This window comes from Scardinius erythrophthalmus, assembly GCF_964197995.2.
Source record: "Scardinius erythrophthalmus genome assembly, chromosome: 8".
Lineage (NCBI taxonomy): Eukaryota > Metazoa > Chordata > Actinopteri > Cypriniformes > Leuciscidae > Scardinius > Scardinius erythrophthalmus.
Genome location: NC_138228.1, coordinates 32,487,954 through 32,515,553, shown reverse-complemented (window position 1 = coordinate 32,515,553; position 27,600 = coordinate 32,487,954). Strand labels below are relative to the sequence as shown.

The window sequence follows — 27,600 nt, the reverse complement described above, 5'->3', positions numbered from 1 at the left end:
TGAGCTATATGGTGGCCTGATAGGGCCTACCGCCTGACAGTGGTCAAACCTATTCGGCTGATCATAATCGGGGCTCGCCTCCAGAGAAGCCCACTGAGGCCAATTGTCTAATTGGCCAGTGAAATAACAGTCGAGCACCCCATTATGGGGCTCAGGGTCAGGAAGGCCTGCTAGGGTCAGGAAGGCCTGCTAAGGTCAGAGCCTAATCATCAACACTGCTGTTTGTATTCCCGTCACTCGCAGACTCACTTAGAGGATTTAAGAGGCCTACTAGGCCTGAAGCAAGTCAGTGCTGTCAGCCATCTTCACTGTGCTTGGGACTCGCCTCTCAGGGAGGCCTGGTCGGGCCTACTAGCTGGTAGTGTTGTGGCAAATTCAAAGTTCTTTTTGGTTCAGGTCTCAAAGAAGTTTCTCAAAGTCGAGGCTCCAGGTCAGAAGAATTAACTTTATTGTACAGACAATAAAGGAGAAGCCGGCTGGCCATCCGGACATCTGATCTTACAATGGTCTGCACTCAAGTCTTATATCTTTTCTTATCACTTGGTGTCCAATTAGCGTTAGTATAGTTATCTTTTTCTTTCAGCTCCACCTCGTCCCTTCGCCATGATTAGAAACACCTGCATCGATGTCCAATTTCCATTGGTGGCCCAACCCGCGAGAGCACCACAAGTTTATCCTCCATCATCGCACTCTCCGGGCGTTCAAGCAACTAGCTTTCATCACTAAAACGGAAGGCCCGCGAGGCGCAGCAGGCGCATAAACAGCGCGCAGAACGCTCGCTGGAAACCAATTGAAAATAGGCGCCTCTCACTGCAAAAAACGCGTCAAGTGTGATCGGCCCCATTCACTTCACTTTTGCTATTTAACCAGAGCGAATGAGACGAGTGCGCGTGTGGTGTTTGTCAACCTGGTGTGCGCGTGTGGTGTTTGTGTTTGTTTGTGGTGTTTGTTTGGAGAGAAGTGAAAGTGACAGCTCGGCTAGTATCGATACTTCAGGAAATTAGTATTGGTACCGTTCAGATATTTCAGTATCGATATTTATCGAAATATCGATATTTTTGACAACACTACCCTAGATAATGTTTTGACATGATAACCCTTGCCAACTGGCATCTTAGTAGTGGTTATGACTGCTTGAAGTGACTGACCCCTGTCAGTGAAAGAAATAGTAAAAGTACCTTCCATGGAAATAATCTGGTTCATCCAATTGATAATTTATCAAGTGGTTCATTCATCATGAATAAAGTAGGTTCTAAATTAGTGAAATAATGAGATAAAGGCAATAATTCCAAAATACATGGCTAAATTTAGGAGTATTAGCATGTCAAACCGCAATACCACAATATCATGAAAGAGCATTGAGACAATGATTGATGAGCCAGTCAAAGATTAGAAAAACCACAATGTTTAATGTATGGTGAAAACAACAGTCATTACAAAATCATCACAAAATTTCAATAAAGTACTAGTCATCATCGTCTTCGGTATCAGACTCTGACAGCTGTGGAGCGGGCTCCTCCTCACAAGGTTGATTAGTACAGTTTTGCAGCTTGTACAGGTTGGTGCACCTCGGGCTGTTGGCGAGGCACGTGCAATCAGGTAGCTTGCATGACCTGGTGCACTTGCAGGATAATAGCTGCAGGACGGCATCAGGTGTTGGGGTGCCTCGCATCCACTGGATTGTCAGCTGCCCGTCTTCATCTGTGTTCCACCCATGCTCCTCGGGACTCGGCACAGCAGGCATGGTTTGCAGAGACCGCCTCCAGATAGCAGCCTGGTAGTTGGCTCGGATGTCGTGCATGAGGAGGCAATCTTCGCATGGAGGAAGCTGGCTGGATTCAACCTCTCCTCGCCTGACACAGAATAGTTGGTAGCGAAGAGCGTTGACCTCTGCAGTGCTGTTTGAAGGCACATACATCTTACAGGTGGTTGCCTGCAGCTTCTCGAACAGCTGATCAGACACAGCCCATGACCGACCGAGCTCCAGGAAGGCTTCTCGGCAATCTTCCTGTGATTTCATCGGTTTCAGGGCACCCACTTTGCCACGTCCCGCAAATGCACTGACAGTGTCGCAGCCAGTGAAGGCATGCATGCCGAGCAGGGATTCTGCGGAACTGCTGCCGAGAGACTGGCGCAATTTGGATATGTCAATGTACCTCATTCTGTTCTTGGTGCCGCTCTTCTGGAACAGTGGGCATGGGATATCTCTGCTGAAGGCCACACCCAGAACCAGAACATCTGTGTCGTCAGCTGTGATGATCACCGCTTTGTAACCTGACTCTGCTGCATGAAGAGCATGCAAAAGCATGCGCGTATCCACTTCCTTCTGTGATGATTTCAGCTCTGTTGCCTCTTCCCAGTGCTCTTTATCCAGCTTGAAGCAGTCTTCGCCACATGTGAGGTACAGAGTCTTGTCTTGGAGCGTCTCTCTGTATTTGGGCTCTTTCCATTCTTCAAGCGATCAGGCTTGTCTTGTTGGTAGCGCTGGAGAGCAGTCTCCTCCACTGCTGGATCTTGTGGCCTGACACAATGTTCTTTAACTGAATTCCTGTGTCTGTGCCTCTCTTAGCCCTCTCAGCATCTTTGATTGACATGTCCTTGTACACATCAAAGATAACATCTATACGCTGGCTCTTCCCCCCTTCGTGCAGCACCTTGTCCAGAGCTGTGACAGCCAACAGCGCAAAGGTCTTGTCTTGGCCCTTCAGTTTCTGTATAAAAGGCTCATTCCATCAATGACGGTTGTTGATGGCTCTGGGATTTCCTCAGCTGGGGACACGCTCTTCTCCAACTCTCTGGCCAAAGCTGCCTTGTTTGTCTTGCGTAGAGACCCATCCCCGTTTTCTAGGGCCCAAGGCAGAGGTCCCAGAGTATGAGCCAAGACATCACTTGTGTAGTTGTGGGCTCTGTGCCACCAAGATCATGTGACCAAAGAGGTTTCTGTCGGCCTTCAAGACTACCTGCTTGGCTTGCTCCTGGCTGCGTTGCTTCTTCTTGAGCTCTGAGAATGTTTTCAGCTTTTTCTTGGTCATCGTGTCGTAGAAATGTGTCACTCTTTTTTCCAGACGTTCTGTCTTAAAATTTTGGTAAGCCTCTTCTCCAATCTTCTTGGCCTCAAGTAGGTCATTTGCCACATCAGGTGGGGCTACAGTTGCAGTTGACAGACTGACAAACTCTTCTTGTTCTGGACTGAACGGATTCTGCCAGCAGTTTTCCAGGAGATCAACGATGGACTGGACATCTGCCTCATCTCTTCTGATCCTGGGCGGCTGTAGGTCTGGATGATTCAGCTGAGAATCACCCCGACCGACCATCTCTCTCAGCTTTCTTAGGTATGCGCTGCGGTACTCTGCTGTCAGGTAGTACTTCGAGACAGCTCCGGGCTTGAGGCTGAAGCCCTTTGTTCCTCCTGCTGTCTCCGTGTCCTTGTTGAAAGTCCCCTCAATGGTCTGGTCGACTGGTATACGCCCGAAGGGGTTTCTGCAGCCAATCTGGACAGAGAAGCCTCCTCGTGAGAAGCGCTCATGGACATCTGGGTGGTCAACAGGCAGTTGCTTCATCGTGGCATAGTAGTAGGGCAGGAAGCAGGCGTAGTTGAGCTTGTCATAAGCGAAGCACCAGGGAATCATTTCTCGGATGCATGCAAGATGCAGCATCCAGTTGCCTTCTCTGGAAGCGCGAATCAGTCCAAGCATGATCTCTGTTATGTCAATGTAGGACATCCAGAAGGATGAAAGGTTATGCTGGTTTCGCAGAGATTCCAGGTAGACTTGGAACAGTTGCATGGTGTGGGCGCATGCTGCATTATCAAGAAGCTTGGTGAATGCCTCCTGCCTGATATCGTCGCTGAAGCTGGCAATGCTCTCCAGGGCTTCCTCCAGCTGAGGGAGCTGTGTCGGGTGTTTGACCTCTAGCCATGGTAGGAAGCCTCTCCAGGTAAGGTGCATAAGTGCTTCGTAGACTATCTTGTGCAGCCGGACGGCTCTGTTATACTTTCTGCCCTCCATTACACCTGAGACCGATCCTTCAGCAATCACGCCAGATTCCGCACACAGATCCCGCAGCCCTGCATCTTGGAATCTCTTCTCCAGAATGAAGAGCAGGTTGCAGATGGTGTGGAAGACACCCATCCTGATGACAATGTTCTTGAACTTCTCATGCTTCCACACAATTTCTGCTGCCTTGGCATACAGGTCTTGGTCAAAGACACAAACAATTGTCTTCAACTGCAGGGACTCCATTATGCCTAATGTCTGGTTGAGTACCTCGTAGACAGTTGATAGTTCTGTAGGAGGCGCATTGATGGTTGGCAGGTAACCCACAGTGTCTTGTACCACCTCAACCTGGTCACGGGTCTGGATGTTAAATCCAGTCCAGCTGCTCACAGTCTGAGCCTCTGGGGCAGACATCCTAGCAAGCAGCCAGGCTATGTTCTTTGCCTTTGCCTCCTGGACATGTGCACCATAGTCGGCGTCAGCAGTTGCGGTCTTTGGTGGTCCAACTCTCTGGCCAGCATTGTAGATGGGTAGCATCTGATGTGTGGGGGTGATGCTTCTCCTCTTTGACTTCATGACTGCTGTTGCGTGCCTCTCAGGTGCAGCCGGTATGATCGCTTTCGCCTGGATGGCAATACCATTCACTCTGTGAGAAGTTCCTACTCCACTAATGGTCTCTTCCAGTCGGTCAATGTTGTCATACGCCAGCGTGGTGAAGATGCCTGGATAGATGTTAGCTGGCAGTGGAATACCATCCTTCGACACCTCCATCTTCCGAAGACACAGAGCCGTGTCAACTTCTTCCAACTGAGAATAGGAAACACTGTGACCGAGCCGATTCAGAGTGTGCACCAGTTCTGTTACCCGTCAAAGACTTCACAGCAAATGGCAGAAGAACGTGCTTCGGCGGCTTGATCCGGCCACAAGTGACAGCAAAGACTAGGTCACTGCCAAAGGAGGTAGCAAGTCGCTGGACTCTTTCAGGGGGACTTCCGCGCTCACTGCCTCCAGTCAGAAGTGTGTGCATGAAGTGGGTCACGGATTCAGGAATGATGGCTTCATCTCGTTCTACATCTGGTGGCCACTCCTGCTTGGTGTCTTGGTTTTTTATGTCGTTTCTCATCAGCACTGCCGCTTTCGTTACAACATCCTCAGATTTGATAGATCTGGCGTGCTGTAGTTCCATCTTTAAAGAGTGCGTTTGTAAAGAGTTCTTCCGAATGTACGAGAACAGTTCTTCATAGGAATACTTTTCTGCTGTCTGATATAGTTCTTCTGCATTCACACTTTGTTCCTTTGCCTTGGAGCTAACGGCAGGCTCGGCGACACGTGTGTATGCTCGATAGCAGGATCTGTGATAATGTCCCTCAGCAGCAACAAGCTCTCTACTAGTGATAGCAAGCATCCACTGGTCTAACTTGATGCCTGCTGCTTTCCGGATCCGGTCATCTGCACGTAACTCAGAACATTGTATGAGAAGTTCCCTCGTGTTTTGGCCCTTCTGGTACTTGCTTGATTTCACACAGAAGATACACAGTTCATCATAAACCCTTGACGTGCTTGGAACACCCCGAGATGCCCTCCTTGAAGTCCCTTCTTCTGCATTCTCAAAAGCTGAGGAAGATGGCTCTCTTGTGATAGCATCTAAGAGTTTCTTCATCGTGAAAATGCTGCGGCACTTGCGATGATATAGCACTGGTGGAATTTCTCGCTCGCTCAACTCTTTGGCAATGTCCAGAATTGGGATATGTCCTCTTATTTCTGCTGCTCTCAACAAAGTTTTCCATGAGTCCAGGTTCTTGGGTGACACCAAGTGTGAGTCGGAATCCTCGTCAGAGCAGTGGATGATGCAATCCATGCGGGACCGCTTCCTTGGCAGGATGCCTTTGCAGGGACTTGCCGAATCCATCACTTATTCAGAGAACCATCAAACCTTGCAACCTACAGGAATAACAAAATCAGTGAGGACTTCTACTATGTGGAACACATCTCACAAAATGAAAGATAATTTACTTGTCTAATGATAGCTGCTGAAACTTAAGTACTAATAATTAATATTAACCTTCTGGGGACTAAGCCCTTTTTGGTCCGTTTTCACGTTTTCATCTGTGTGTAACGTATCTGTGTGTGTGTGTGTGTGCGGCTGTATGCTTAACGTCAAATTAAAAGAGCACATTCAAATAAAACGTTGATTCAACTGACTTGAAACTAACGTTAACGTTACCTGTGAATTAAGCGGTTGCGTGACATTCATGTTAATACTATGCATAAATGGCATTATAAAACCCCAATTTGCCCTCCAGGTGGGCATTCTGTCACGTGAAAACTATGAAATAACCGTCCAGTGAGTTTAGTCCAGTTTAAGTTAATCAATTTTAAGATAATTTAGTTTACTTCCATTCACATTGATAAGTTGCCACCAAAACCTTTTACAAAACCTCTAATCAAGATTAAAAGCCTAAAGCCTAAACTTACAGCTAAAGTCTAGTCAACTTAATGTTACCTCTAAGTTAGTTAGCCTAACAGTTGAGATGCTAACGGACTTTTCCCGAAGACACTAAACCATTTCTATAAAGTAAATATTCAACGGAAGCGTGTTATTTACATGAAAGAATGTGTCAGAAACATTTTTATGTACTATTTGTGTCATTTTGGGGACTAAACTTACCTGAAATTAGCGAAAACAACAGTGAGAGACGGAGTTGCTGCTTGTCGTCAGTTGAGCTCCCCGCCCGTTTCCATGGTAACTCCAGTTTAAATCTGGTTCAAATGCAACTTGTATATACAAATCTATTGATTGAAACTAATGTTAAGAAGCGCACATTTGTTAACAAGTGTACTTAACCTTATGAGAACGTTCAGCAATCACAAATAACGTCATAAAGACAAGAACGTTAATAACGTTATATGAACGTTCCGAAAACATTACTTTAATAATGTTTTGTACTAACATTTACACAACTTTTAAAGAACGTTAGTGAATGTTCTGGGAACGTTCCCTGTTAGCTGGGTGTGTGTTTATTTTGTGGTTAGAAAACGGCAATATAATAGCAATGAAGGTTGTGACCAATATAAACACAGATTTTGGAATATAATGGGGTTTCTGGGCATATGTGTTAATATTTACCTGAATTTCAACGTTTCTTCTTTTCTTGTGTTACAAAGCTGAAACCTAATACATTCCACATGAACCGGATAACAAAACTAATTCAAATATATTATACAAAAATTAAGAACAAATCGTCCGTACATTTTATGACTTTCCAATAGTAGACAGTGTAGAGTCGACAATACATGTGTTATTTTTCTTTTCTTTTATATTTTTTACATCTCAAAACAATGTTCAATTCAAAGATATCGACTTTATTAAGCCTATTAATATGCACAATATATTTTAGTTTGCTTGGGATTAATATTAGATCACTGTTATTACGGTATTGGACGTTTGTGTATTTTTCAAAAATAATTCTAATACACAAAAGTAGGAAAATGACTAATTCTAAAAAAAGTATAAAAAGCTGGGCCTGTGGAAAGGTTATCATATTATAATTAACTTATATTAACCCCATAAACAATTTAGAATAGGTATGGTTTTGCCCACCCAGATGGTACCAATATCTGGTCTGGCCCATGGACTAATACACCACTCTGCCTCAATGGAGGCCCCAGAGTCAGGGGCCTACCATCTGTACGCATGGGCGTCAGCTCATGGCAATGCTCTGGCTTCATGGGAGCGTATTTCGAAACCCAAAAAAGGAAGTGAAGGCAAAAACTTCCCGCTCGACCCAAGCCATAGTGGTGCGAGGTAGAATAATAAAGAACTGAGAGTGGGGTTCTCACTACCTACCCTGTATCAACAGGGGAGTACCACCACCTAATCCTGAGATTCAACAGGGTTTGGGTCTACCAGTGGCTCTAGGGGTAACAGAACCGTATCTGCGCCCAGCCTAGGGAAGTGGGGCTTGATTTGCAAGCCACCCACCTATAACCCATCACTCGAGCAGGTAGCTCAGCGTGCTGAGTGGAGCCTATTCTGGTGGCCTGGGTCCATATACTAGTTCTGCACGGCGGGGTCGGGCAAACAACAAACCAGTCTCTTTGTGAGGCGAAAGGCGGCCTAAACCCTGCTCAAAAAAGACCTATTGTACCGGGAGGCCTTATTGAAGGCCTAACCCTAGGTCTTTACTACTCATGTCTCTGCACTAACCTGCATTACTTTACTCACCCCCGAATGCAGAGAAGGGGACGGGCCTTGGCCGAACGACTCCCACCATGGGAGGAGGCTGTTATATAGGGATGCTTAAAAGGCCTACATTCATATAGAAATGCTTTAGCAGAACACCTCCAGTATCCCTAGTATAGCCTAAGCCAGCTACTATGGCGGCCCTGGTGAGGGCCAGCCTGTAAGCATGGATCTGCCTGAGGGCTCGGAGGAGCCACAGCCTCAAGACAGAGTTGTCTCATATGAGGGCTGCAAAAAAACGCTCAGCCTGTATGAAAATCCAAACAGAGCTCAGGGGAGTGATGTACTCAAGACCAAACAATGTCAGACATGCCGTGGGCTGGACATAAGATTTTTTTTTGGAGGAGACGAACTACTCTACCCCGAGGTGGCTAATAGCCCAAGGGCTAACACAGATGTGTCTCAGAAATAAAACAAGCGGCAGCATAAAACACTTCCATTCTTTCTAGAATGACATTCTGCCACTTAGCGCTCCGCTAACATTCCATTTATGTGAATGAGCGGCAGCCTCAAAAAGCTCTCATCATGAGAGGAAGCCTAAACTATTAACATAGTTCCTTACATCTAGAATGAGCGGTAGCACACCCCATGAATACACAAAAAGGAAGCCATCACATACTCACAAAAGACGCCCATATAATTGGTGCTTCTTTATATCGTTCTAATAGGGCTGGGCGATAAAACAGTATCGATAAAACAATTTATCGACGGTACTCCATTGTCGGTAACGATATAAAAAATGTTCACTATAGCGCTCAATGTTTTCATTCAAATGTGCGCAGGTCACCACACACAACGTTGCCTAACATCAAATGGCAAGCGTAATGAAAGCGGAACGAAATTGCGCTATTATTTTGTCCTTTACGGACCGTTTATCAGTTTGGACCATCAATGTCAGTGCAGCGTGAGCCGATCTTGATCAAGCGACACTGTTACTACACAGCACTAAGAGATCCAGTAAAGAAAGCATTTGAATTCACCACAGAAGTAATAACATCACTGCGAGATTTAGTGAGAAGCATTCAAATTTCTTTGTTATTAACAGATCAAACAGCGCTGACGTGGAAACCAGGAGAAACAATGTGCCATGAATGAACTAGTTATAGTCTTTAAGTCCACAGATCTGCAACATTCACCATAGGCCTATATTTAATGTAGTAACACTAACTGTAAGTTAACCATGGAAGTTTGGCAGGAATAGTAAAATGCTTTCAAGTATGTCACACATCTTTTTCCAGCACTTCAAAACTAAAATATTATCATATTTAAATGTTATTTTTAATGTCATGACCAAAACATTATTTGTTCATCCTTCAAATATTACACCCATTTATAAAACTAAAAGTTTCAAGATGTAGGAAAACTCACACTTATTTAAAAATATTTTTTCTTTTTTTTAAATCAAGGAAATTTCTTTGGCATTTCTTTCTTTTTGCTGTATCGAAAATGTACCTAACCATGACACCGCTGTATCGTATCGAACGGTTACACCACTACTTATTACAGATGTTGATCTACCTCAAAGTTCGCTTTAATTGTTCTACGTTTACACTTTTACATTGCACACATTTTGTAACATTTTATTTAAGTTCAAGAGTTTCTTTAACACTTACTTTTTTATCTTAACCCTCATGTGGTGTTCGGGTCATTTTGACCCGGAGAAGATTTTCTTTTTCCCGAAAATACTAGTTAATGTTATCGCTTTGGACTGAAACTTTTTTCACAAATGGTATAAATACTTCTGAAATGTTTTGTGACAATTTTCTTAATTTTTTAGGGGGGGTTTTGTCACCTTGTCACTCTTGTGGTGTCCCCGGTCAAAAATGACCGGACTAGCTTATAAATCACTTGTTATGCAATATTATCACCCAATATTGGATTCAATCTTTTTGTCAACTTGTTCTCTTTCAATTAGGACTGGTTTTATATTTCTATTTGCATCTGATTAATTGTAGGCCTCATTTATTTGAGAGTAGTCATCTCATTTTTTGAGTAAAAAAAAAAATATATTTTTGAATAATTTTGGAAATTTTAAATAAAATCTGAAGAAAATTGGCACTGTTGATCACACTGGTCTACTTTAATTTTTCACCAGGAATTTTGTTTTGAAAAAAATTTATTTTGTACAAAATGGCACATTGTCACTCTTGTGGTGTTCCCGGTCAAAAATGACCGGCCTACAAAAAATAGCTTATAAATCACTCGTTATGCAATATTATCACCCAATATTGGATTCAATCTTTTTGTCCACTTGTTCTCTTTCAATTAGGACTGGTTTTATATTTCTATTTGCATCTGATTAATTGTAGGCCTCATTTATTTGAGAGTAGGAATCTCAATTTTTGAGTAAAAAAAACATTATTTTTGAATAATTTTGGAAAAATAAAATAAAATCTGAAGAAAATTGGCACTGTTGATCACACTAGTCTACTTTAATTTTTCACCAGGAATTTTGTTTTGAAAATTTTTTATTTTGTACAATATGGCACAGAGTTACACTTGTGGTGTTCCACTGGGCCATTGAGGGCCATTGTGGACCATTGTTTCAATGGGCCATTGAAAGTGAATGGGAGAGACCAATGCAACCAATGAATGGAACAACACAAAATATGTATCATTTTAAAGCTTAGAATCTCATCTTTTTAATACATCTAATCACTTTGATCAACTCCTAACGAGTTATCACTCTAAAACGGAGTGTACCCCCCGCAGGCGCCACCTAGCTGCGAAATAAATAATCATAATATTTTTCAAAACTATTACCATGATCAACTTAAAACAGGTGTCATTTGAAAGCTTAGAGTCTGAAATTTACAATGAATGTAGCCAATTTGATAAACTCCTATGTAGTGCTGAGTTATTTGCTGATAAATAGAAAAAAACTAATTCATAATTTATAAACTACTTTTTTTGTATTACATTCAGCAATATGTAAAATACATCATACAGCTCAGATAGTCCTGTGTCATATGTCATTTGAAAGGTCTCAATGAGTAGAATACAACAAGCATAATTGTTTCAGGCTTTTTACTAAACTTGAGCGAGGTTTTTGTAAAAGAAACCCTTCAAGAGACCCATGTGTAAACCATATATGGATGCTGAATTTTAGACACATTTCCGCTCGTAACTTCATGAAACATGCTCCAATTGTGGAAAATGACACATCATTATTTACAGCAGATGCTTACAATTAAAATGAGTCAACTCAACATAATCCATCACTCAACATAATCCATCACTCAGAACTAAAGATATTCCTCATGGAGTTCTAACACAAAAAAAATACCACAGACGCACAGACTCACGTAGCCAAGCAAGGTAGCTTAGACTTGGCTTTTTTACTCGTATCTTCATGAAACATACATCGATCATGAAAAATGACACAGTTATTTACAGCAGTAGCTCACAATTAAAAAGAGCCCAAACTCAATATATTCCATCAATCAGGTCTAAAGATATTCCTCATGGCATTCTAACACAGAAAATACCACAGACGCACCTAGCCAAGTATATACTCATGAAGCACTCGCGTTTGGTTTTCGCTCATAACTTCACGAAGCATGCACAGATCGTAGAAAACTGTACATCATTATTTTCAGCAGACTATCACGATTAAAAAGAGCCCAAACTCAGCATAATCCATCACTCAGATCTAAAGATATTCCTAATGGAGTTGTAACACACAAACCCCAACAGACGCACACAGAGCCTTGAATATAGATGTAGCCTAGCACTTATGTCGCGTTTTAACTCGTAACTCAATGAAGCATGCATAAATTGTGGAAAATGGCACAGCATTATTTACATGAAATTGTTAAGATTAAAAAGAGCCCAAACTCACCATAATCCATCACTCAGATCTAAAGATATTCCTCATGGACTTCTAACACATGTCTCTCCCATTCACTTTCAATGGCCAATTGAAACAATGGCCCTCAATGGCCCAGTGGAACACCACAAGTGTAACTCTGTGCCATTTTGTACAAAATAAAAGTTTTTCAAAACAAAATTCCTGGTGATAAATTAGACTAGTGTGATCAACAGTGCCAATTTTCTTCAGATTTTATTTTATTTTTCCAAAATTATTCAAAAATAATGTTTTTTATTTACTCAAAAAATGAGATGCCTACTCTCAAATAAATGAGGCCTACAATTAATCAGATGTAAATAGAAATATAAAACCTGTCCTAATTGGAAGAGAACAAGTGGACAAAAAGATTGAATCCAATATTGGGTGATAATATAGCATAACAAGTGATTTATAAGCTATTTTTTGTAGGCCGGTCATTTTTGACCGGGAACACCACAAGAGTGACAATGTGCCATTTTGTACAAAATAAAAGTTTTTCCTGGTGAAAAATTAAAGTAGACTAGTGTGATCAACAGTGCTAATTTTCTTCAGATTTTATTCAATATTTCCAAAATTATTCAAAAATAAAAAAAATTTTACTCAAATAATGAGATGCCTACTATCAAATAAATGAGGCCTACGATTAATCAGATGCAAATAGAAATATAAAACCAGTCCTAATTGAAAGAGAACAAGTTGACAAAAAGATTGAATCCAATATTGGGTGATAATATTGCATTACGAGTGATTTATAAGCTATTTTTTGCAGGCCGGTCATTTTTGACCGGGAACACCACAAGAGTGACAATGTGCCATATTGTACAAAATAAAAGTTTTTCAAAACAAAATTCCTTTTGAAACATTAAAGTAGACTAGTGTGATCAACAGTGCCAATTTTCTTCAGATTTTATTTAATATTTCCAAAATTATTCAAAAATATATTTTTTTTTTACTCAAAAAATGAGATGCCTACTATCAAATAAATGAGGCCTACGAATAATCAGATGCAAATAGAAATATAAAACCAGTCCTAATTGAAAGAGAACAAGTTGACAAAAAGATTGAATCCAATATTGGGTGATAATATTGCATAACAAGTGATTTATAATCTATTTTTTGTAGGCCGGTCATTTTTGACCGGGAACACCACAAGAGTGACAATGTGCCATTTTGTACAAAATAAAAGTTTTTCAAAACAAAATTCCTGGTGAAAAATTAAAGTAGACTAGTGTGATCAACAGTGCCAATTTTCTTCAGATTTTATTTTATATTTCCAAAATTATTCAAAAATAATGTTTTTTTTCACTCAAAAATTTAGATGTCTACTCTCAAATAAATGAGGCCTACAATTAATCAGATGCAAATAGAAATATAAAACCAGTCCTAATTGAAAGAGAACAAGTGGACAAAAAGATTGAATCCAATATTGGGTGATAATATTGCATAACAAGTGATTTATAAGCTATTTTTTATAGTCCGGTCATTTTTGACCGGGAACACCACAGGGGAAATTGGGTTGTGAACACCACACAAGGGTTATTATATAACAAAAGGAAGATATTTTTGTTTACATTTTATCTTTGACTGCTAAAACTAATATAATTTGTTGTTTGCCTTAATAATGTGGATAAAATAAAAAACAGTGGTTTAAATTAAACTTTTCTACTTGACTTTTAAAAAAAAAGGTTATAAAAAATGTCAATAATTATCGATACCAAATGATATGAAACATTATCGTGATATTTTTTTCAAACGTGCGTTTTCAGCGGTGTTAAGCAGATTCTGGCTAACTTACTAAATTCTTTTCATTGTTGGTTCTTGAGATTACGATTTGATTAAAAATAGATTCTCGTTTTTAAATCAAATTTCGATTCGATATATGCATAGATTTGATTCTAATTTACTATTTTGTGTTACTTTTCCTATTTGACTGTGGTAGACAGTTTAATAGGTCTTGAAGAAAAAAAATCCCACTGAATTAAACATGAACCTTGAAATTTAATTGCACATACTGTATGACTGGCAGTCTTCTGTAATAATGCAAGGAAGGCAATTTTATTTTTGATATTAAACAATGGAACAAAGAAGCAAATAGGACAAATACAATATATAAAAATACAAATTAAATAAACTTTAAGTTTTTTCAGATACAGTAGCCTAGGTTTATTTAATATGTAGTTAAATATGTAATATGTAAATTGAAATATCAACTTTTTGATTAATATAAAACATTCTATAGTCTTCACTGTAGGAAATAGATATAAATTGATTCATATTAAAGATACAAAAGTGATTCAGTTGAAAGAGTGATTTTTTTCATTAAAGGTACAATAAGTAAAATCACTTGCACAGTGTGATATATTTCCTGCAGTTGTGTACTTACAATATCCCAACAGTTCCCAAAGATTTTTAATTTCAGAGAAATTGCAATTATAAATAATGGCTCGTCCCTGGTCATTGTCGCCTGTCAATGACGTAATATCCGCGTTATCCCTGATTTCCGCTCGTACTGCCATGGCTCATAGAGTAACCATGGCAACAGACGTGGACAACTGCGTCTAGCGTTCCACTCACGCTGTTGTTGTTTCGTTGAAACATTATGGACCACGGCAAGCAGACTTTGGGACAAAAGGAGAACTAAAACGAGGATCAATATCAGCATGGCGTTTTCGAGATGCCAAGAGCTCCACGTCCGTGACTAACTTCGACTTGGCAGAGACGCCACTCTCGTATGTACTTTATTAGACAGGTGAACAAATGTACATAAAACTAATCAGTGTAATATAGCTCAACATCAGGGGCGTGTTTACTGTTTTGGGGGGCCCTAAGCAAAGTCACGTCCTGTGGGCCCCCACGCCCTAACATTGCCTAAGATTTTCCTTTGAATTGCACAATAGTAATATTGAGTATATATAAGTAACTGAGGCATATAAAACCTGTATTTATTTTACTTTGAACTGCATAACAGCACACAAAATTGTCTACAGTTTGGTAGAAGACATAAAAACTTTTGGTTTAAAAAATTTCGGTCTTGCATATTCAAAAATATAGTCCTTTCAGCTTTCAGCTTAATAACCATCTGCAGTGAAAACGACGAGGAATTTTATCACAATTTTGTGGAAAATCGAAATCCTTTATTTGAACTGGTCCCCTTTTGACAATGCTGCATCTTTGTTGGTCATTTATTTTGTCAGGCCAAAGCGCTGGGTCATTGGAAAGCAAGATTTCGCTTACCACCGAATCGTTGGGCAGGGGCTGGGTATCAGGGACAGGACACTCATCTCCGCCGCCGGCAAAAAATAGTGACAAGTGCGGGCATGTTCAGTGGGCGGCCGCGGCATGGCTGGGTCTTCCTCCTCTTCAGATGTTTCAATTAGATTTTTAGGCAAAAAAAAAAAAAAAAAAAAAAAAACGTAAGCTTTGGTAAACTTTCAGAATTTGATTTATTTTCTTTTGTTTTCTTACGTTTTTGAGCATCGCTTTGAGATGCGTGCTACATGGTTGTTTCTTTCTATGTATCTGGGCCACATGTTAATGAATAATATCAAAAGCAATAATTAAATGAGTTAACCGCTTGTGGCCAGTAGGGGGCCCCCAAGCCCGCGGGGCACCACGTAATTTTGCTTTGCGTGGTGGGTAAACACGCTACTGCTCAACATAATGAAATGTTAGAATATGATCAGTATGTTATTCTACTGTTGATCTAGCTTACTGCTAGTCTCATACCGCCAACAAACACATAGAGTAACATTATAACATTCAACACACTCAAATGCAGTTTAGTATGATAAGTGTAACGTTAGACCAAATCTTCAAATCTTAACCGATTTTAAAACTGGGAGACCACAGACATAAGGACATTTCAAACTATTTTTAGCATTATATTCCGACGAATGCGATCGATGTCGTCAGCTGGTTCTTCTGGCGTGAACTTTGTTTTACGGGAAGAAAAACAAAGGAGAAAAAGAATATGGGTGGTCTTCTTTCTCAATTCTCAGGGCCCTATCTTGCACCCAGCGCAATTGACTTTGTACACCGACGCATGTATTATGAACTTGAACCAGGGGCGGTTCAGCGAAAAGAGGAGGCGTGTTCCGGCACAAACGTTCCCTGGTGCTATTATTCAGATGTTATTTTAAGGGCGCATGCTTGGCCGTAATGTAGCGTGTGCACAACGCCCATACACTTTGCTTCTCTCATCTACTGTACATGCAGCAGTTCCCATTTTTGCAAACCATACATAATTACAAGGAAAAATATTACCACACAAGGGAAATCATTGTGGTGTCCATGAAGATGTGAAAAAATAGGCATAAATCTAGCTTACACATTAACCCAAATTATTATACGCCTGTTTAAGCAAAGCTAATTTGGGTGGGTTTCTCCCATCCCCATACAATGTCACTTCTCTGTGTTTTACGGCCCTGACGAGAACGTTGGTCTCCTCGGCTGTGAACCACTCCTGGCGTGCAAATCCACCATTATAAAAGCAATCCGCCATGGAACAAGCACGCCTGCTTTTAAAGGGAATGTGAGATGATGCTCTAATTGGTTTATTTAACGTTATGCCCAAACCACACCTATGAGTAATGTAGCTACTTCAGACCAACCCATTTTAAATTTGCGCCGGGCACAAGAGTCATTTATCCCACCGGTATAATAGCAACAGCGCCCAAGATCTGCCCACAAAGTTACTTGCGTTTCGCGTTTGATACTTGCTTTTCAGATTGTTAAAATAAGGCCCTCAATACGCAACATCCGATTGGTGAACCTTGCTCACTCTCATTTGCTGTCACAGGTATCACATCACAGGCAGCCTGATCAAGAGTTGTAAATGTCAAACATGTTTGAAATTTACGATTTGGGATAGTGCAAGCTCCAACGCAATCGGGACCAGTAGAATAATCGTAATGACACCACACAACCTTTTTCGCGGCATGTTGTGATTAATAACACCCTAACGTGTCAATAACATTAAGTAGTACTGCAAAGTTAAAGAAGTGTAACACTTCAGAAAATCGTTATCAGTAGAAGATAGAATCGCGATTTATTAGTAAATCGATTTTCCCCCGCCCCTAATATATATATTTCCCACATGTCTTCAGAACATGAGTCAGAACAATTATGTGAGAAAAAGAGTTGCTTTGCTTTTTTTAAGAGTTGTCTGTGAAATATCAGCCGCGTGACGCGTCTGTGTGGTTTCATTGCAGCGCAATGTGGGATTGTCATTGGGAGTAAACAGTTCTCACGCACAGAACGAGCAGGTACGAAACGCGTAGAGCGAGGGGAGATTTTCAACTAGTTAATCAATTGCAGATGATTTCATTATCTCAGGCGGATAAAAAAGTATAAGAGGATGAAATAATAAAAGCACAAATGTTTCACCATGTCAATAGGCGGAGAGTAGGCGGCCTTTTGTGGCTGTTCGAGCGTATTCACCCACACACTACTACACTACGAAAGCAAGCCGGTCGAATGCATTTTCGACTATGTCTGGAAATGGTCAAAAATGGAAAAGCTCAAAACATTTTAGGACCCACTTACACCTGTATTTAGCGTTGTCCACTTGTGATCGGATTGACAAAAATGCTTCTTAATACCAGATGTAAACAGGGCCTATGGGATTCGCTGGACCAACAAATTCAATCCATGGAGGCCCCACCTCTCAACCTTCAGGACTTAAGTTATTAGAGATGTAGTGGATTTAGTGTGTGATAATGGCACTAAGCCTTTGCATTTATTACACACTTACTTCCTGTTGCATGCATTTGCTCTTAAGTGCCTGAACACTCTATTTTGGAGGACAAGTGGCTTAAAGCTTCACATTGGTAAAGTCAATTTCAGTGTGGATTTTCTCTACTGTAGATATTATTCAGTTCCCTGCAAGTTATTTTTCATCATTGGCTCATTTGTTTGAAGAACTTTGTCTCAGATCTCCTTCTTTGGTCTTCATGGTTGATTGATGAAAAAAAAAAAAAGTAACCAGGAAATACTTTATTATCTTTATTTTTGTTTTGTTTTTTTGTTATTAATTCAATACAATTTCTGGATTTTTTTCACTTTCACATTATGAAGTACTTTGTTGATGAGTAGCAAATATTCTTAGTTAAATACATACTGCCTGTATAACACAGAAAAATGTGTCATAAAATAAAATGGAATGGAATGTAAAGAATTTTATGGGCATTTAAGGCTTGCTTTAATGATTTAACATGAGAGTGAAAATATTGGCACAGAAATTGGATCCAAATATGAGAAAAGGATGCAGAAGCTGCGTCAGGAGGAAGAACTAAGACGCAAGACGGAGATTCATGAGATCGAGGAGCGAAAGAACAGCCACATCAACATGCTTATGAAGAATCATGAGAAAGCTTTCAGAGACATCAGAAACTACTTCAATGACATAGTCTACAAAAATCTGGACTTTATCACTTCGCTCAAGGTGAAAACGCACACGTGAACACATACACACATTTGTTTTCTTCGTATTAATTATAAATCAAATAACATAGTGTCTCTCATAGATCTGTTTTTAGTAACTTTATTCATAGTCATCATTGCATCTTCACAATTATTAAATCTACATTTATGTATGTGGCAATCAAGCTATAAAAAAACTATAATACTACAGTGTATGTATGTAAGTATGTTTGTTCCTTGGTGTAATGCTACAAGCTGAGGTACAGGAAGTGATTCTTTGTCAGTTCTTATTTATTTTCTCTTCTGGTGGAATGTGTGCAGGAAGAGTTAAAGGACATGAAAAGGAAGGAGGAGAAAAGAAATAAAGAGATGGCGGAAGTGCTTGAGCAAAATAAGGAGCTTAGAGAGTCTCCACAAAAGGCCAAACAGGAAGTCGCAGAGCTTCAGAAACAGCTTGCCAACTATGAGAAGGACAAGAGTGCTCTAACTGTATGTTCAGGGTCTTAGTAGTATTTAGTAATTCTAGTGGATTGTACTGACACTGAACTGTGGCATAATGTTAAATGTTAATTATAACAAAAGTTTTAATTAATTTTAGTAATGTATGTAAATCTTGTTCTTTGTTCTGCTGTCAGAGAACGAGAGCTCGTCTCAAAATATTTGACAGAGAATTGAAGGAGCTTAAGTGGGAACATGAAGTGTTGGAGCAGAGATTTACTAAGGTGATTGAAGGAACAGCATCAGACCTTTAAAACGCACTGAACTATCAGCTTTAATGGTGTTATGACAACTTACAAGGGGGAAAAAACAGGTTTCCTCTTCATCTTGATAACATCTCTGCCATGACATAACAAGAATCTCTGTTTGATGTACACACTGTAATACATTTCAGCCAAGTAATTATTAATTGTATTTTTTGTTTTTATTGTATTTTTATATAACATTACTATACTGGATAACAGTTGTCTCTTAAAGTTTGTATCTGTTCATAGTGATTCATTAGGAGGACTGCTGCATGTGTAAGAGCTAAAGATTGTTTGATTGTTGTGCAGGTTCAGTTGGAGCGAGACGAATTGTACATGAAATTCACTAAAGCCATCCTGGAGGTTCAGCAGAAAAGTGGCTTCAAAAACCTGCTGCTGGAGTGCAAACTGAGTGCACTCAATGACACACTGGAAAAGAAGGAAGCCCAGCTCAGTGAGGTGCTGTCTGTTTCCAATCTGGACCCTACTACCCTCGGTGTGGTCACCCATAAACTGGAGGTACATTTATGAATGTTTATATAGTAGGGCTGCCCCCTAATAGCTGATTAAACGGTAGTCGACAAGAAGAGGCTTAGCTGACCAAATTTTAATTAGTCGGTTAGTTCCAGAAAATAAAAATTCCATAGGAGGTTGTGAAGTCACAGCCTGTGACGAACAGATCGTTAACACGGCGGGTCAAAGTAGTAATTACAATATGCCGGGCAGGAAATCCAAATTTTCGCCTATTATTCAAATATGGCCTATCATCTGAAACATTTAAGTTGTAGCCTAACATTAACCAACATTAGCTCTAATGTTAACCTGGATTAATGGGCTATTATTTGATGCATATCCAAGTGTTCATGCAGAGATAACTTAAACATTTGGTCATACAGATAAGAGTAATACATTTAACTTTTATTTGTGTACACTCACAATAACAACAAAACTTGTGCTTTTGTAAAATAAAGAAAACAAACAGGATGCGCTTTAGCTGTCTTGGTCTCTGTGTGAACTTCTTTCTAAAGCAGGTTATAAAAATGAACCAAAACTCGTTCTCTGGCTATGTCCACACTTGTGCATTTTTGTTTTAACACAGCGTTTTAAAATTAAAACAATCCTCCACAATACTGGCGTTTCCACTACGTTTCTGAAAAGATCTCAGTTCACACTACACGACCGAAAACGCATGTCACATGACCATTCATGCACACTGGCTATGCGCATACATTTGTAAACAGTTGCAGATTGTTGTCGATTGCTCTAATAATAGCTTGCCTCTTGCGCATGTAGGCAGCTGCAGAATTATAAAATGTAGAGTTTAACTGCACAATAGCTGCTAAAAAGGACCACAAAGTCAGCTAAACTTGCAGTACCGTATCTATGTTATTGTTTACATAGTCGTTGGGCTGGTCTGTTATTGTCGTCTTTCCGGTAGCGTAATGGTCATATGATAGGGGCTTGACGAATAAGGGAAAGATACGCAATGAGCCAGAAGACCCAATCACGAAGTGAATTTGGGCAACCACGTCTTTGTTTTCAAAAGTCTCCATTTTGATCCATCTACACTGAAACGCAACCCCGGAGTTTTCAAACTAAACAGGGTCTGCAGTGTTTGCAAAAGTCTCAGTTTTCGAGGGTCGAAAACTCCGGAATAGTGTGGACGGCAGGTGTAAACAACAAAAGTATGTATGTGTTTTAAAATGAAAATGCATTAGTGTAAATGTAGCCTCTTACAAGCATATACTTGCCTCACAAACATATTCTATATGCTTGAGATATAAAGTTGAAATTTCTACTTTTAAATGAACCAATTCAAATTCAAAAACAAATGTTCTCTGATTATTTAATTTTAATCCGTTTGAAACTTGCATTTCTCTCTATTGACGTGTCCACTGTACTGCGGAGATGGCGTCAGCATCGTCAACTTCATCTTTGCAGCTGACCCTGACTCAGAAAACACTAGTTTACCAATTAATTATTAAAATGTTCAGTAAGTTTCCTTGCTGTTTTTTTCCGACACATTCATAATCATTACTTTTCCCGGTGTACAACGCAAGTGTTATGCACTTGAGCGCTTCATTTATATTTTAAATGCTCAATATTATGATTTAGTATTTCTCAATTATGTAGAACAATGTTAGTAATGTTAATATTCTTCTCAGCCCTGATCCCCCCCCCTACCAAGTATAGTTAGATGACTACCTTTCAACTACAAAAATCTCTAGTCGGTGACAGCCCTAGTATATAGTTTTATATAAGCATATGCAAAGGACCTCTACAATTCCAGTTTTATATTACTGATTTAGAAATAAATAAATCAGTGTTACAGAACTGTTTGTTAATGTGTCTCTACAGTTGTGACTTTCTATTTTTGTTTAGGAAGTTTTGGAGTCCAAAAACCATACTATCACAGACTTACAGTATGAAGTGGCACGAGTTTGCAAGGTGAGAAACTATTCCTGTATAATGTGCTGTATAGGGTTTAAAGTGCCCCTTGTGTTGTTAACTAGTCAAGTCAAGTCACCTTCATTTATATAGCGCTTTTAACAATATGTATTGTTTCAAAGCAGCTTTACAGTGATAATAGGAAATTACTGTAACAGATTGTTTAGGCTTTAAAACAGCTCTCGGATAAAGTTATTGTCCAGCTAAAGTTAGTTTTGATTGATTGATTCACTTCCGTTGCGAAGATCATTAGTTATTAACTTAGCTAACACAACACCGTTCTAAAAGGAAAACCCATAAAACGCTCCGGCCGCCCATCCGCACAAAACAGTGCCTGCTGTCTCGAGAACGCACTCCCAGAAATAGGTTCGAAGGTGCAAACAATTATCTGTTATCTCTGTGCAAACCTCAAAAACGCAAATCTGCGAAACGCAGATGCCGCACACATGCGCATTATGTATTCAGTCCAAAGGTATGCGCGTTTGAATATATATGTGTGCGCAGTCGTGTAGTCCTTCTTTACAAATCAACCCTTAATAAACTACTTGTCTGGCCTTAAAAATGTATAATCCAGAATTTTTTTGTCGCATCTGCGTAGCCACGCGAACCTGAATTATCCCGACAACATTTTATCTGTACTGAGGTAAAGGGAAGGGAAGGAGGCCTTCACAGGTGAGGGACTGGTTGACACTTCAGGACTGCATTTTCATCATGTCCAGGAGCAGGTCCTTCATCAGATCTGGATAAGGCCTGGATTCGGTGGACTGCGGTAAACCTCAGATAAACAGACAGACTAATATTAGCATAGACGCCATCCTTCTTATGATGTAACAAGTACATCAGGATTTAGGAGAAGTGTTCCCGGTTCCGGCTGACCTAATCTATGCAGCCTAACATTGAATTATAGAAGTCTATAATGTGTTATGTTTATGCTAGCCTAGGCCAAAGAGATGTGTTTTTAGTCTAGATTTGAACTGACAGATTGTGTCTGCTTCCCAGACAATGTTAGGAAGATTGTTCCAAAGTTTTGATGCTAAATAGGAAAAGGATCTACCACCAGCAGTCGATTTTGATATTCTAGGTATTATCAACTGGCCGGTATTTTGAGATCGCAATAGACGTGAAGGACTATAATGCGTTAAGAGCTCGCTCAATTACTGAGGAGCTAAATCATTTAGTGCTTTGTAAGTAATCAGCAATATTTTAAAATGTATATGTTGTTTAATAGGGAGCCAATGCAGTGTTGACAGAACCGGGCTAATATGGTCCTACTTCCTGGACCAATTGTGGTTTGTTTATTAAGCGTGCAGGGCAACCACCCATATTAGCATTACAATAATCTAGCCTTGATGTCATGAACTAATTGTTCTGCATTTTTCAGGCACGTGACTTTCAAATGAAAGATTGGTATCAAAGAGCACACCCAGGTTCCTAACCGACGACAAGGACTTGACAGAGCAGCGTTCAAGACCTCCGTGAATAATTTAATGTCTAATATTTTAAAGCCCAACGCAGCACAAAGTAAATTTGTACCGGCACAAACCAGCACAAATGAAGCACAAACGAATGAGAATATTTTGGGTGAATTTGGGACCTCAGAATGACCAAAAAATATTATTTTAATATCTAAAAAACCGAAGCAGCACAAACGAAACTTTAACAGCACAAACCGGCACTGTAAGCTGTTAAAAGTATTCAGAAAACTTAAGACACCACACAATTTTTTTTTTTTTTTTTTTTTTTTATTGGTTATTTTATTTTATTTTAATACAAAATTAAGCATCAGTCACACATAGCTTACAGCCAGAGTAGTGAAAGTACATTACATTTCATAGTAGCCTACATTGCATATACATAGTGCATTGGTGATTATATAAAGACCAATGTCAATAGCACAAATCTAAAATAAAACATTCCCATATCTAAAGAAAAGAACACTGACAGCTGCGGCCCTGTGCGAGCACAAACGAACCGGACAGGTTTGTAGACGAGATGGATGGAGAGCGCGGCTTGCTTGCGTGATGTCACTACTCCTCCAAATATTTTGTGATGTCTAAAGAATGAAATCATTTATGATGGTTATTTCTACGGCACAAAACAGCACAAATCGAGCACAAACAAAAAGCACCGGTTTGGGGCGATTTGGACGGCATGGGTTGGAGAGTGACGTCACTGTCCCGAATCGTAACGGCACAAACCGGCACAAATCGAGCACAAACGAGCGGCACAGTTTTGCAACGATTTGGACCATATGGGGTGGACAGTTATGTAACTGTACTTAAAAAGTTTATTTTTTTATGTTTAAGAGGGGATCGTAGTTGCAGTGTTTCTTTCAACGGCACAAACCGGCACAAATCGAGCACAAACGAACGACACCGGTTTGGTGCGATTTAGATGGGTTTAGGTGGGTTGGAGAGTGGCGTCAATGCCCCAAATTAAATTTGTTATATCTGCGAAAGGAAAACAGATACAGTGTTTGTTTTGACAGCACAAACCGAGCACAAACGAACGACACCGGTTTGGTGCGATTTAGATGAGGTGGGGTGGAGAGTGACGTCACAGCTCCCGAATTAAATTTGTTATATCTGCGAAAGGAAAACAGATACAATGTTTGTTTTGACGGCACAAACCAGCACAAACCGAGCACAAACGAATGACACCGGTTTGGAGCGATTTGAAGGACATGGGGTGGAGAGTGATGTCACACAACCCAAAAAATAATGTTCAAAATCTCAAACACCAAACCAGCACAAACGTTCGTTTTTGCGGCACAAACGCAGCACAAACGAATGGCGTAGTTTTGGAAATTATTTCGTTTTATGGGGTGCCAACTTCACGGAGGTGCCATACAGTGTTAGACAGTATTCTAGGTTATTACGTGAGGACGTTTTTTTGTCCAATAATTAGAATCTCTGTTTTTTTCAGAAGTAGGTTTTTTAAGTAGTAGGAAATTGCTAGTCATCCAGTTTTTTTATATCAGCTATGCATTCTGTTAATTTGTGACCTGATCCAGCAAAATGAGTCACAGTGACCCAAATTTAAAAATTGAGATTTTTGTATTAATGGAAAGAGGAGATCATAAGCTTTCAAATGATACCCAAGTCAAAGTCATACCTTGAATGGTTGTAAAGATATACACATTTGAATTATGGTCGTCTGTCCTCTTTTTAATTTTAAAGTTTTTTGCCCGTTTTTTGTTGATATCTTTCAAAATCCATTGCATTTAAAGGGATAAACTATTTATTGTACAGCTTAATTTGACCAAAGACATTAATATATGCTATTAAACCAGGCTGAAGCTCAAATTATTTTAAAGTTTTTATTTTAATAAATAATTTAAAAGGCACTTTTACAAACATTTACTAAAATCAGAAAGATTGAACAGAGGTGCTACAGTTTTCCTTGAGAGAGGGTGTGTGTGTGTGTGTGTGTGTGTGTGTGTGTGTGTGTGTGTGTGTGTGTGTGTGTGTGTGTGTGTGTGTGTGTGTGTGTGAGAGAGAGAGAGAGAGAGAGAGAGAGAGAGAGAGAGAGAGAGAGAGAGAGAGAGAAATTGAGAGAGGCAGAGAGACAAGGAAACAGAGAACAAAATAATGTTAGCCTATGCAATCATATCTTTGTGTAGGCTAGTTGACAATAACAGTTTAACACATTCATAACGGAGATACCAACAGTTAAATATTGGGTTAAAATAAATCAAACACATTGTAATGGATTCTCCTTGCAGATAAATACACTCACAGAATAATTGCACTCACTCACATCCATACACAATAAATACAACAGGGCTGTCACTGCTGTCGCTGTCATCAGAGGATGACACATCTCCATATCCAAAAAAATTCACTGACTAGCCTTAGCCACTCTTGATGACCAGCAGCAGAGCTTAGGTTAGAAGCCTCTAGTGATTTCAGCGCTTTTGGCGACTTTTTGGCGACTTTGCTCTCTTTTGACAGCGACATTTCTCAAATTAATAATATTTAATCTTTCTGAGGAGATCTGCTAGCTTGTTTACACATAGCGCTACGAGTCTGACAGGAGGATGGCTGGACCAATCGCGTGCCGGTCAGTCGAAACGGGGGTTCCCATTGACAAATGATCAGCGTTTGTGTACATTTCTAAGCTCTTTGGTTGGTTCTATACAACATGAAACACCATATTTGGAGAGCAGAGACGTTTGAGGGGATTCCCGGGAAATGCTCAGAGGTGACGAGAGAAGTTGAGAAAAGCAATATTCATTTTCAGCGAATTTAGTAAAACTTTGTAAACTTTAATAGTCATTTAAATACCTTTACTCAATTATCTGGACTACGAAACTTTAGGAGATTATTTTTGGATGTCTGTTCTTTGGATTTTAGCTAAAAAAAAATTTTTTTAAATCTATTATTTCATTGTTTTTCCACATAATCGGCCCATATCTTAAAATGGAACGTTGCGACTTCCTACTCATTTCGCCAGATCGGGTCACATTTTGTGAATTGGTAAGTTTCGTCAGGGTGTGAAGAAATATAGAGTTACGTATCATCAGCATAACAGTAAAAAACTAATTCCATGCTTCCTAATGATATCTCCCAAGGGTAGCATGTACAGAGTGAACAGCAACAGTCCTAGTACTGAGCCTTGTGGTACACCAAACTGAACTTTTGATCGATTAGACATCTCTTAATTTACTGTTACAAACTGATAATGGTCAGATAAGTATGATTTAAACCATGCTAATGCAATTCCACTAATGCCAACATAATTTTCGAGTCTATTTAAAAGAATGTTGTGGTCGATAGTATCAAATGCAGCACTAAGATTGAGTAACACTAATAGAGAGATACAACCACGATCGGATGATAAGAGCAAATCATTTGTGACTCTGATGAGAGCTGTCTCAGTACTATGGTACGGTCTAAATACTGATTGAAAATCCTCGCACTCGCAGATATCATTTCTTTCTAAAAAGGAACATAGTTGTGAAGATACTGCCTTTTCTAGTATCTTTGACAGAAAAGGTAGATTCGAGATCGGCCTGTAATTGACTAATTCTGTAGGATCAAGTTGCGGAAGTGGTTTAATCATAGCCAGCTTAAAAGTTTTTGGTACGTATCCTAATGACAAAGATGAATTAATGATTTTAAGAAGAGGATCTATGACCTCTGGAAGTATCTCTTTCAATAGCTTAGTCCTAAGAAAACGAGTTTAGAAAATTCTTCCTCTCCTATAGCAATGAATGAATCAGATTTTTCCTTAGGGAGACTACAATGCACTCCCTGATGCGATACTGTAGTTTTTGACGGTTTTGTTCATTTTCTTCTAATAGGGTTGAAAAATAAGCAGATCTAGCAGCCTTTAAGGCCTCTCTGTATGCAATTGTGCTCTCTTTCCATGAAATGCGAAATACCTCTAGTTTTGTTTTCTTCCAGTTACGCTCCGTTTTTCTGGCTGCTCTCTTAAGAGCCTGTGTGTGCTCGTTGTACCACGGCGTTGGACTATTTTCTTTAATCTTCTTTAAGCGCAAAGGAGCAACTGCTGGAAAAGAGAGAGTTAAAAGTTTCTGTCGCAATATCGAGATCTTCTAAGCTATCTGGGATGCTGAGATGATGAAATGGCCAGGAAGATTATTAATAAAGCAATCTTTAGTGGCAGAAGTGATAGGTCTAACATATTTGTAACACGGAGTCGGCTTTGCAGCCTTGGCTAAATTAAGTTTACACGTGACTAGATAATGATCTGAGATGTCATCGCTCTGCTGCAGAATTTCAACAGCATCAACATTGATTCCATGTGATAATATTAGATCTAGAGCAGTGGTTCTCAACTCCAGTCCTCGGGACCCGTTGCTCTGCACATTTTGTATGTCTCTCTTATCTGACACACTCAGTTTAGTTCATGGAGTCTCTCTTAACGAGCTGATGA

The 27,600-nt window shown here is 39.8% G+C and overlaps 1 protein-coding gene across 4 annotated transcripts in view; it reads left to right on the top strand.

Moving 5' to 3' along the window:
* drc4 (dynein regulatory complex subunit 4) overlaps positions 1-27,600 on the top strand; it is a 105,276-nt gene that overhangs the window by 61,389 nt on the left and 16,287 nt on the right. For all 4 annotated transcript variants that reach the window (XM_081372040.1, XM_081372038.1, XM_081372041.1 and 1 more), the window contains 5 exons: positions 18,325-18,530; positions 18,830-18,997; positions 19,144-19,230; positions 19,561-19,770; positions 21,634-21,699. In XM_081372040.1, coding sequence (XP_081228166.1) covers positions 18,325-18,530; positions 18,830-18,997; positions 19,144-19,230; positions 19,561-19,770; positions 21,634-21,699 — 737 coding nt within the window. The remainder of the gene's footprint in view (positions 1-18,324; positions 18,531-18,829; positions 18,998-19,143; positions 19,231-19,560; positions 19,771-21,633; positions 21,700-27,600) is intronic.